Source organism: Lynx rufus, unplaced genomic scaffold, assembly GCF_022079265.1.
Source record: "Lynx rufus isolate CCGP_SWC_20201006 ecotype Redwood Valley unplaced genomic scaffold, mLynRuf1.p SCAF_3, whole genome shotgun sequence".
In the NCBI taxonomy this organism is placed as follows: domain Eukaryota; kingdom Metazoa; phylum Chordata; class Mammalia; order Carnivora; family Felidae; genus Lynx; species Lynx rufus.
Window position 1 is genome coordinate 173,810,857 of NW_025814845.1, and position 12,545 is coordinate 173,823,401.

At 36.4% G+C, this 12,545-nt stretch overlaps 1 protein-coding gene across 3 annotated transcripts in view; it reads right to left on the reverse strand.

Moving 5' to 3' along the window:
• WRN (WRN RecQ like helicase) overlaps nt 1-12,545 on the reverse strand; it is a 152,762-nt gene that overhangs the window by 12,226 nt on the left and 127,991 nt on the right. For all 3 annotated transcript variants that reach the window (XM_047091340.1, XM_047091339.1, XM_047091341.1), the window contains 5 exons: nt 12,321-12,396; nt 11,971-12,083; nt 9,567-9,681; nt 5,802-5,933; nt 3,045-3,207 (listed from right to left, as the gene is read on the reverse strand). In XM_047091340.1, the coding sequence (XP_046947296.1) occupies nt 3,045-3,207; nt 5,802-5,933; nt 9,567-9,681; nt 11,971-12,083; nt 12,321-12,396 (599 nt within the window). The remainder of the gene's footprint in view (nt 1-3,044; nt 3,208-5,801; nt 5,934-9,566; nt 9,682-11,970; nt 12,084-12,320; nt 12,397-12,545) is intronic.

Sequence of the window (12,545 nt, forward strand, 5' to 3'; positions counted from 1 at the left end):
TTAAAGATACTAGACATATAAATATGTTAACCTGATTATATGTAAGTATATTTATTTTACCCATCAATGAGAGGTTTATAAACCCAAATCTTACACCAGGATTAGAAACTGCATATTTCTTTCTTTAAATAGTTGGCAGTACGCTTAAACATCATACAGTAAAAAGAAAAACTTGCTCAGTCATTAATCTTGACTGATATTAAAACAATCTGCAACTCTCTAGGCCTCAAATTCCTATCTCTGAAACAGGGCTGGATTAGCACAGTGAAAATTTAATGATTTCCAATTTCCTTTCCAGGTCTAAAATCCTGTAATTTTACAACTATATGATTTGTAAAGCAAATTAGGAACACCTGGATTCTTTACCATAGCCAAAATAAAATAGATGTTGTCAATAATTTGCTAAATACTAGAATGTTAAATCCTTCCCTACCATTTCCCTCTGCCAATAATGAATCGAAATTAGAACATCTATTTTATGTCATTCAAGAATATCTGCCCAAGGGACACCTGGGTGGCTCAGTCGGTTAAGCATTCCACTCTTGGTCTCGGCTCAGGTCATTATCTCTCAGTTTATGGGTTTGAGCACCTCTGCACAGCGCTGCCAGTGCATCTGGCTACCGCTTCGGTCATGATCTTGCGGTTCATGAGTTTGAGCCCCCCACTGGGCTCTGTGCTGACAGCTCTGAGCCTGGAGCATGCTTTGGATTCTGTGTCTCCCTCTCTCCCTCCCCTGCTTGCTCTCTCTCTCTCTCTCTCTCTCTCTCACACACACACACACACACACACACACACACACACACACACACAAAATTAAAAAAAAATTAAAAAAAATTTTAAGATGAGGAAAACTGGGGCTTGGGGAGATTGGGTAATTTGCCCAAGGTCACATAGCTATGAAATGGTAAGCCTACATTGAAACAGGTCAGCAGTCACCAGAGACTTTGCTCTCACTGACCAGGCTGACACATTCGCCAGTCTTCAGGATTTAAGGAAGGTAGCCAATGATACCAAACACGATGGTCAACAGGAAGCAAAAAAACAAAAAGGAAAAAGGAAAAAAACTGCACAAACTCTTTCAGAGAATACCACCTACTACCCAACAGCCTTATCAAAAGACAAACATTTCTTTAAGTCCTGAGAGATTATACATACACAAAGGAAAAAAATAATTCCACAAGTATTAAAATCAAGAAGGCATCGGAGTCTTTGACTTCCTTTACAATACTATTTTACTTTGCATTGGAGAAAGAGAGGTTTGATATAATCATAGTTCTAACCCTACAAAGTAATTACGGTTTTCCTTCCTCTACCTTAATTTCAAGGTAGGTGGCTGCTGGAGTTGGAACAATGGGAATGTGACCAGGACAGCTGCCTAGCTTTCTCATAAGATGATTCACGGCTAAGTAAGCTTGGATGTTTTATCACAGTCTGTGATACAGCACTCAGGTTTTCAGATTTAGAGACCTACTTTAACCTTAACAGACCCACATTAGCCATGCTCACGAGCTGTCAATTCCCTGATTTACAATTATGAATTCACAATTATCACACAGATAAGTATCCAGATTAGCAAGACTAGTGCATACTTTCCCTACAGACAGATCTACTTGAGAACTCAAATTATAACCAGAAGGCAAGGAAGTGATATAGAAGCAGAATTAGTTGCTGAAATGTCTTCCTCAAATACTCAAATAAGATCTTGGGATAACTAATCAATAGGCCCTTAATATACTTGAAGTCTCATTGGCCAGGATCAGAACTTGAATGTTTGTTTTTTTGAAATAGTTGGCAGTACAACTTTCATATGGTATAATTAAAACAAATATTTTAGGGGTGCCTGACTCAATTGACAGAGCATGTGATTCTTTATCTCAGGGTCATGAGTTTGAGCCCCACACTGGGCACAGATATTATCCAAAGGAAAGAAAGAAATGTAAATAAATAAATAAATAAATAATCAATCTTTTAAGGTAAAAAGAAAGAAAAATTTTAGTTCTCTGGGAATAATTTAGATGTCTACTACCCACACTTGCCTCTTTGTCTTGGTCTTCCCCCTCTGCCTCCATAGTTGATCAATGGAAGCGATGAAGGTGTCCTTTCTTTAGGCCTTCAGTCAAGCTTTCCTCAAACCTAGAATTATTGCTGCCTTTTAAGGTGACTTTAATATCTTTGTTCTAACCAATTTAATATAGTATTGACTGTGCTTTCAGAAGGTGATCTTATTTCCCTTATTTCCAAATTTTGGGGGGGGAACTGCCTAGTTGTTCCCAAGTGGTAACGAATCTGAGTTAATAAAAACTTAAGTATTTGCATTGCGGTTTTGGAGATAAGGCTTTTTGTATGTCTACTGCTCTGCCCTAAGAATGTGGAAATATTTATCAGATTTATTGAATTCTAACATGTCCAGGTTGCACATGTAGGGAGAAAAATCTGCTGAGGTAGCTCATCTTTAATTCTGTAAAAAACAGATCATAATTTTTAAGTTTCTGTAGGGCAAGAAACTTGGTCTCAGCACGGCTGAGGTTCTGCAGCAAAGTGACAAGAGGACACCATTCTATGTGGGGGCCTAGAGACCTGGGACCAGCCCTTCAACATCACACTGACTGAGACCACTGATTGTACTGAATAAGAATTGTAGAATAAGGCTACTTCAGTGAAACAAATGACAAGGAATCTGTAAGATTCAAGGGGAAGTGAGAAGTCAATATGGGAAATGAACATGGGAAAAAAACATGTTGTTTTCAAGGGGTGAAGCAAGTGTTAGAAAAGGATGAAAGTTCATTGTCTTGGGGGTAGTGGAAGTTGTATTCTAAAGCCGAAAAGGAAACCAAGAATTTCTCAGATGCAGTCTCCTCTGAGTGGTAATGGGAAGAAAGACTGGTTTTGAAAAACAATTAACAAGCATTACCAAAGTAAGTTTTCATAGTAGCATAAAGGGTTAATGCTGGTGAAGTGAAAAATATTAGTGGATTGCTTGTTTACTTCATCTGGGTTCAGTGACTCAAGTCATTAAGGCTGTAGACGAGGGTCACAGTGATCACCTGAGTTGATGGGAGGGTTTCGGATAACATCGGCAATAATCTTCTGAACCTCTGGAGTCAAGCCTGCTCGCTCCGTATCAAGTGGGCAGCCAGCTCTCACCGCCTGGGATAAGTGCATGCCAACTGCTGTGAGAGGCAGAATCCTATTCTCAGCTATCCTCATCTAGAGAAACAGGAACAAAACAACCAGTGAGGTTTCAAATGTTTGCACGGTACTGTATGCAAATAAAAGGTCCAAAACCTTCAGGTAGTAAATGTTCACTGAGAAATAAACAATGCACTGAACTTTCATTCCAAATTTTCAAGTTTACTATTTCTTTAAAACTACCCACATTATACATCTCCAGTTCTACTTTTTATACTTACTGTATTGAATAAAACAAAATCATCCAGCTTTAGCTAAGAACTCATTCCTCAATCCCTCTATAATTATTCACTTTAAAAACCTATCAGTAGTAGAGAGTAATCATTCTGTGGAAGTCTACTGACTGCCACAGCCTTTTGAAAATAGAGGAAACTGTAATCCAATATTCTATAATTGAACTACTACATGGTATTTCAGTTATATGAATTTCCAAGAAGACAAGTCCTAAAATGCTTAGTGATAATGTAATAAGGCTCCAGGTGCATTTTATAAAAGGTTCTTGAGAAGACTTTAATAAGGTTTTTATATTGGCTCTATTCGTAAAATAATAACCACAATTTATTCTGTCATCTCTTGCCTAGCATTAAACTTAAGATGAATTGTTTTAAATTTAGGACAGCATTACAGATTCATGTAGCTTTTTAAACAAAGGTAGTTCCAAATCCATTTACGATGTACATTAGATAAAACATTGCTTTAAATACTCAGAAAGTTTAGTCAGCTCTAAATTATTTCATGATACTCTCTTAATATATCTTTGAAGTATGAATTTGGATTGTATTTACGTGAATGTTGATACTTTCACGGAATAGAACATTTGAAGCGCTATTTACATCCTTCAAAGGTAGATTTTAAATTACCTTAATTAAATGTCTACCTTTTTCTACTACACAGTATGCACCATGTGTGCATAATATCAGGGTTATTTGATCCCAGGCATCAAATTACCTAGAACTAATTGTATTATTGCTCCAGATTAATTAGTCCTTAGGTATGGTTAATTTTGTGGTTAGCTGGCACAGACCCTCTCAGACCCGTGGGAAGAACAGATAATTGTACCATGATATTACACAATAACAAACAACAAAATAATAGCATAAGACATTAATGAAAATACACCATTCTTCACATTTTTAACCATGAATATGTAATATAATACTTAAACTACATGAAACCACATATCATGGCATAGTATTAGAATGTACTTTATAGAAGCTATGCCAAATTTTCTTAGTACCATATTCAGTTATGCCATAGATATTGATGTTCAATTTATGTATATATAAGCATATTTAACACACATGTGTAAATTACTATTTAAATAAGAAATTTTTTCAAAAATAGTTCAATGGAATTACTTGGTTTCTTCTGTAATGGCTTTGGTACTTTTAATTTTAGAAATTTGACTGTTTAATTAGAATATCTATTAAGTGATGAAGACAAACTATGGACTGTTTTTCATATTTACACTGGACTTTAACCAGAATAAGAAGTGTAATGTAGACTAAGAAATAGACACAGAGAATAGGAAAAGTAGGTATTGGACCATATAGCCTTTTCCAAATCAATTTAATGACAGGATAGGAATTCAAATTAATTAAACCTAGATGGAAACCTAATTCTGTCTCTATTTCACTAAGATATACTCTTCATTTTGTATATTTTAAGAAACCTCAACAGCCTTAAGGATTTAGGCCAGAACACTGAATATGAAAAAACATTAATATGGCCATTTTTCACAGTAATGAAGATTTTTTTCAAAGACCATCAGGCATGGTTTAAAAAACAGAATAGTATTAGAGGATACAGAGTGGAAAACAAGTTTGTTGTTAGTGTTTTTTTTTTAAACTTATTTCTAGCTTCTTGGACATCCTTCCAATGATATTCTATGCATTTCTGTATAATACACAAGGATATGTCAATAAATAAAAATGCATATATATACACACAAATTTATGTTTTTCAAACAGCTCTGCATCTCCCCTTTAATGTATCTTGGAGATAATTCTTTATCAATACATAAGCTAATAGTTATTAAACTATTAGTCCCAGCTTTAAAAAAAATAGAGTCTTAAAATATGGCTGCTCTAATATCCCTAAGCTGTAAGTGTGTTTAACAGTACCTCTATACAACCTCTATAAAATAATCATGGTCAAAGTATACTTGCTGTTTTTACTTAATTGACAACAGTAGCCTTAGCAGAAAAAGAAAATGACATTCTAGTCTAAAATTACATATGGGGCGCCTGGGTGGCTCGGTCAGTTAAGTATCCGACTTCAGCTCGGGTCATGGTCTCACGATCCTTGAGTTCGAGCCCTTGAGTCGGGCTCTGTGCCGACAGCTCAGAGCTTGGAGCCTGCTTCAGATTCTGTGTCTCCCTCTCTCTCTGCCCCTCCCTGACTCATGCTCTGTCCCTCTCTGTCTCAGAAAATAAATAAAAACATTAAAAACAAATTTTTTTGATTAAATATAAAATGAAACAATAGAAAATATTGTAGGATTCATTATAAGAATTTTATCCCAAGTCACAACTTTAATATTTGAAAAACTGATAAAACACATGTTTACATAAATTTGACAATCCCCTCTAACTTGAAAGTAAGACACTTACCAAAGACATCTTCTTTTCTTGGAATAAAGAATACGTGATGGCCACAGACTGTGAAAGGGAGCATGCTCCATTTTTCGGCACCAGACTGTTCCCTTGTTTTTCCTGAAGTTTTGTATTTGGAAAGAGGTCTGTCTACAAAATTTAAAGTGTAACAAAATGATCAATAATAATATCAATATAATGATAGAGTATTAATATGGTCATTAGGCATTGGGGGGAAAAGTCTCTAAAGAACAGTAAAAAATTCACTTTTTACAAAGAGCTCAAAAAAGGTTTTTTCATTTTTTGTTTTTTAATGTTTGTTTATTTTTGAGAAAGAGAGAGAGAGAGAAGAGTGCATGCTCACGAGAGAGGGCAGAGGAAGGACAGAGAGAGAAGGGAGACAGAGAATCCCAAGCAGGCTCTGTGCTGGCAGTGTAGATCCCACAACCTCGGGATCATGACCCAAACCGAAATCGAGTCCTACACTCAACCAACTGAGCCACTCAAGTGCCCCTGTTTTTGTTTTTGTTTTTATCTATTTATCTAAAAAGATAAAATAAGGCTAGAGGGAATAAGTTTTTTTTTTTTTTAATTTTTTTTTTCAACGTTTATTTATTTTTGGGACAGAGAGAGACAGAGCATGAACGGGGGAGGGGCAGAGAGAGAGGGAGACACAGAATCAGAAACAGGCTCCAGGCTCCGAGCCATCAGCCCAGAGCCTGACGCGGGGCTCGAACTCACGGACCGCGAGATCGTGACCTGGCTGAAGTCGGACGCTTAACCGACTGCGCCACCTAGGCGCCCCATAAGTTTTTTGATAAAATATTTGTAATGGCAAACATGATTATAGGACCAGAAATGTCTAGCCTCCCCGTTAGCCAATAAGAGGGAATAACAAATGAACTATAATGTGGACCACTCTGACCCTAAATTTCTTAATCCCTGGAAGTGAATGTTGAATGAATGAATAAACCAAATTAAAATTCAAACTCAGATACCACACCCACAAATTCTAATATATCATAAGTAAATATATCATCACTATATACATATAGTTTAAAAAGATATGTACAAACTGTGGCTCTAAACTTGAAGCATTATCTAAATTCTTCAATATAGTTCTTTAGGACATGTTTAAAAGAAAAAAAGTGGGGAAAGGATTGAAAATATGAGATTAATGAAGAAAATATCTTGAAATAAAGACCAAATGAGAGTTAGTGGTAGAATTACATGATATATGATTCACATAGATACATGAAGTTTCTCCTAACTTTACCTTTCAAAACATAAGCACAAATACTAAACTAAAAGAATTAAATCCAATAGAACTTGGCTTACTGTTAACCCACAGAAGTTCATTTCTATCCTAAATAAAAAATGAGTCTGTAGATTAGTTCACAGATACCTAGCACAACTGCAGTTTGGTGAACAGAGAGGCCCAGACAATCCAATGACCTAAAGTCGTTGTTTCTAGGCACCCCTAAATTTTCAAGGAAGAGTATTTTTTATTAAATGAAGTGTTTCCATCTGAGACCTGAACGCTGTCAAATTTGGCCCTAAATTCCTAGGAATGCCTAACTAACATCAAACTTCATTAGCCAGATTTCTAGGTATGTCTGTATAACGGTCTAAAGCTGGAGGCAACAATGCGACACTCCTATACCAAAGTTTTGGAAATGTGACCACTATAAGTTATGCTGATAATCCATACAGATTTTATTATTTAGGGGACAAAATCATGGTATCATCTGTAAACTTGTGACCAAAGGGTTTAGAAACATCCAAAACACGAAGCAAAGTAATATGAGAGCAGTAATCTCAAGAAGATAGGGCTAGAATGTGATTCTAATGAGCAAAAGTCTCATCAAATCATATTCTATGTAGATAAAAGGCTATGTGGATAGACAGTGGTCAATTGTGGAAACATATACATAGGAAAGGCAGAACAACAGAAGTAGGCAATGCCTATCCAAGCACTGTCTAGAGGAGAAGATGCCTTGGCTAACTAGATTTGAATAGGACAGCTTCCCGGGCAAGTAATGTATGAGAATGCCTCAACCTGCCTTGATGCTTAGAGACAACTTCAGACACCATCAGAATGCCCCTTGTTATATTCCAGGCATGCTAAGCAACTGCCAGATAAGCCGGCCTCCCATATCCGTTTTTCCTCAATAGGAGAGGAAAACACACTGGCTGGGTCAAGTGAAACTTTCCAGTTGCATTTCTCACTATAAATTAATGAATCTGCATTCCAATATAACCATTTACATTTGCATATGCACACTAGTATACATAAAACCAAGCTCACAGAGAAGGATAATACTCCCCCAAACACAACTATTCTGTGATAAGACATATCAGAGTTTTAAGATTACAAGGATGATTTCTAAAGTGGGATCCAAATGTGCCTGTCCAAAGCTTACAGGAGATTCTTACAAGTAAAAATAGCCCTTTAATATTGTCTTCCAGGGGTGCCTAGGTGGCTCAGTCGGTTAAGTGTCTGACTCTTGATCTTGGCTCAGGTGATGATCTCATGGTTTGTGAGATCGAGCCCCATGTTGGGCTCTGTGCTGACAGTACAGAGCCTGCTTGGGATTCTCTCTCCCCATCTCTCTCTGCCCCTCCCCCACCCCTCTCTCAAAATAAATAAATGAACTTAAAAAAATTTTTTTAAATACTTCCTTCCATATTTTTAACTCTTCCAACTTTTTATTCCCACCCTGTTATCTTTTATCTAATTCATCCATTGTTTCTTTAATATGGGGAAGGAAAGTATGCTTTCCATCCTGTACGTGAGGAAATGGAAACCCAAAGAAGTTAAAGAACACGTTTGGCTTCCCCAGGCAGACAGTGGTGGAATTAAATTCTTGATTCCCTGATTCTGAGTTTAATAGACTTTCTACCACCTCACAATGCCTCACCTTCTATGTTGGAGTACACAGACTAATAGAGTCTACATGTGGAGTTTAAAGAAAGAAACCCAAAGGTCCCTGTGGAAACGGTCATTTACAGTGAAGCAAGAAGTAAAAGGATAGGAAGAAAACACTATGAAGACTGAAGAGAGGGGGCGCATGGGTGGCTCAGTCAGTTGAGCATCCAATTCTTGATTTTGGCTCAGGTCATGATCTCACAGTTCATGGGATCAAGCCCCATGTCAGACTCTGTGCTAACAGTGCAGAGCCTGGTTGGGGATCTCTCTCCCCCTCTCGCTGCCCCTCTCCTACTCGTGCTCTCTTTCTCTCAAAAAAAAAAAAAAAATTAAATAAATAAATATAGGTAACTAACATGTTTTTATAAGTGATTTACTATAGAAACAATCTGAATCGCTTTTTTAAGTGTCCAGTGTGGAAATGAAAATACAGTTGACCCTTGAACAATACAGTGTGAATGGAACAGGTCCACTTATATGCAGATTTTCTTTTCGACAAACACGGTACAGCTCCATAAATATATTTTCTCTTCTTTGATTTTTCTAATAACATTTTCTTTTCTCTAGCTTACTTTATTGTAAGAATATAAAACATATAACATAAAAAATATGTGTTAATCGACTGTCTGTGTTCTCAGTAAGGCTTCCAGTCAACAGTAGGCTATTAGTAGGTAAGTTTTGGGAGATTCAAAAGTTATCTGTAGATTTTTGATCGTGTGGGGCTCAGCGCCCCTAATGCTCCACATTGTTCAAGGACCAACTGTAAATGGAGAAAATACTGCTGTTGAAAGGTGTTTCTAAAATTATTAAAAAATGTTTATTCTCACAGTTCCTGAAAAATCACAGTATTTTACCTGAATGCTATTTTTTTGACAGAAATGTTTGATAACTTCCAACAGAGGGGCCAACATAAAAGCTTTGCCTTCAGAAACACCATCGATCCTTTTCACATTTTCAACTGTAGTAGGTCTGTCATTCAAAAAAATTAAAAGGTCAACAAACCACTAAAACATTATCACTCCAGTAACACAGCTGATATTTAGTGTCATACTAACAGTAAACATATATTTTTCCAACAATCAGAAACAATGTGTAATACAGGCACTCATATTTTATGATGTCTTTCTTTGCTTTCCACCATTTAAAGATTTGCCATTTTAGCAATTTATGAATAAAAACACCACCACCATTGTCACCACAGAAACACGGTACTAACTGATAAATAGGGTATTATCATGAAGAAACTAATGTTCTACTCTATGACTAATCTTACTATTATTTTTGTAAATAATAAAAAAAAGTCCCGGGGCACCTGGGAGGCTCAGTCAGTTAAGTGTCCAACTCTTGATTTCAGCTCAGGTCATGATTTCGCAGTTCATGAGATTGAGTCCTGCATTGGGCTCTGCGCTGACAGCATGGAGCCTGCTTAGGATTGCCTCTCTCCCTTCTCTGTGTCTCTCCCCGGCTCATGCACGTGTGCTCTCTCTCTCACTCTCTCTCTCTCAAAATAAATAACTATGAGGCTTTAACTGCGGACAACCGACAGGCTAAGAAACAAAAAAGAAAATCCCATTCATTATTTACGAAGTATTTATCGGTAACAACAAACCTGCTAACTACTTTAGGCTTTTAACTCACTATTTCTTACTGTATCCAATATCCAAGAGACTGTATGTTGTCTTCTTTCTAAAAATCTGCCAATCTCATGATTATTCTTTTTCCTTCAAACATCTTCACTAAATATTAAAGTGTGGTCTTGGAATATTTATTTATTTGTTATTATTATTTTTGAGACATGGGGCAGAGAGAGGGAGAGAGAGAATCCCAAGCCGGTTCTGCACTGTCAGTGCAGAGCCTGACATGGGGTTCGATCCCATGACCAGGAGATCATGACCTGAGCCAGAATCAAGAGTCAGAAGCTTAACTGACAGAGCCACCCAGGCACCCCTGAATATTTACTTTTAATGAAATAATTATTATAAAATATAAGCGCTATGTTCTATTATTAAAATTTCTACACTAAAGTAACACCTTTTGGATAAAATTTAGTGACAAGAACAATTTTTTAAAAGAAAGTATAAATGATGAATACAATTTCCAAACAACTATTCTTTGTTAATATTTCTTCTAAATATTTATTGACCAACTTGTGTTTATTAGGCATTGTGTTAGGCGCTTCGGAAGACAGAAAATGATGAGGAACATAGTGTCTTTATTCACAGAGTTTAAAATCTGCAAGATAGAACACATGTATACCAATAATAATAATAACAAAAAAAGTAAGTAAAGCATTGTGTAAGAAGTGCCATAGAAGCTTCTTCTAAATTTAATTTTAAAGTCCTTTATGAATTCTAGCGAGAGGAATTACTTTGCAGTTAAAGAGCATATAAGACTTCATGGAAAAAATAATTAATAAAGCCAGATCTTAAAGGATTCCCTAAAAGGAGTTTTGGGGAATCAAAGAAACCACAAGGCAGAAGCAACACTGTAAATAAATATATGGAAGTTGAAAGTGGGTCTTTAACAAATGGTAAAGAGCCTAGGTAAGATAAACCATTCAAAATCGTATGACTTGGCTGGAAAAGGAGGTTTCAGTCCATAAATGGAGGGGCCTGAATTATAAGCTACAGAAGTTAAGACAGTGGGGAACTAGTTAAGCAGAAGTACAACATGATAAAGACTGATTTAGTGTCATATTATCAGGTGAGACAGAGAGGGAGAGATGAAGGAAAAAGTAACTGGCTTTTGCAATAGTCCAGGAGCACTGGTCCAAACTAACGGGGTGTCACTAAAAAGAGAGAGGAGAGAATACACAGACACATAAGGAATATTTACATGAAAAAGTCTCAAAACTATTTAAATAAGACAAAGACGGGGATCCATGTTAGAAGAGTGAAAATAATACCCGGGGTTTTAAACGTCCATCACTGAGAACATGATGGTATGAATTTAAAAAAGTAAGATATTCAGAAAGAGTTTTGGTAGTTGCCTGAAATGCATGTATGGAGGCTTTGTGGATAAAGAGTTAGATTTTATATAGAATGAATCTGATTCCTGAAAACAGTTGATTTTCATTGACGTAGAAACATGGGCCTGTAGCTCGGTGGTGACATTGTGGGCAGCAGCATGGGAGACTGGGAAGTCAACGCACAGACACGACAGCTGGACCCAAAGTCATACTATCACTTAACAATCCATGTTACAAATACATTACGTTAGAAGAAAATAAGTTAGAACATATGCAAACAGACAGCTTACCTTATTTTGGCCATATCCAGCAGTATCTTATTTGTTGCCAGAATAGCGGGAGGAACACCCTTTTGATTGGCATGTTCCTGCCTTGCTTCCACCAGTTTGCTATACAGCATAGTCTGAACAAAGAACAAAGAAAACAACTCAACATTTTTTGTTTTTTTCAAATGTACTTGGAAAAATCCAGCCTTCTATTTTTAGAGCTTCAGATATTACATTTTCCCTTAGGGTGAAAACTAAACTGTATCTCAGACTCCTTGCTAAAGAACAATTTTTAAAATACTGGCAAAAAAAATTTAAGCATGCATATGTTCACAACTATCCTTTCAAATACTGCCTTTTCACAAAAGCCATACCTGAGTCTTCTGCTCTTCAGCTGAAATAACAGGTTCTGAGGACTTGTAAGATTTTCCTGGTGAATGTACCATGATGCTAAAATATTTAAAAGAATGTAAATGATAAAAGCTTTTCTTTCTCCAAGATCACTTTTTATTTAACCCCCAAAATGAGAATATTGTTCCAAGTCAATAGTAACATTTATTCTTCATAATACCAGTAACATAATTGTGATCTACAACAGC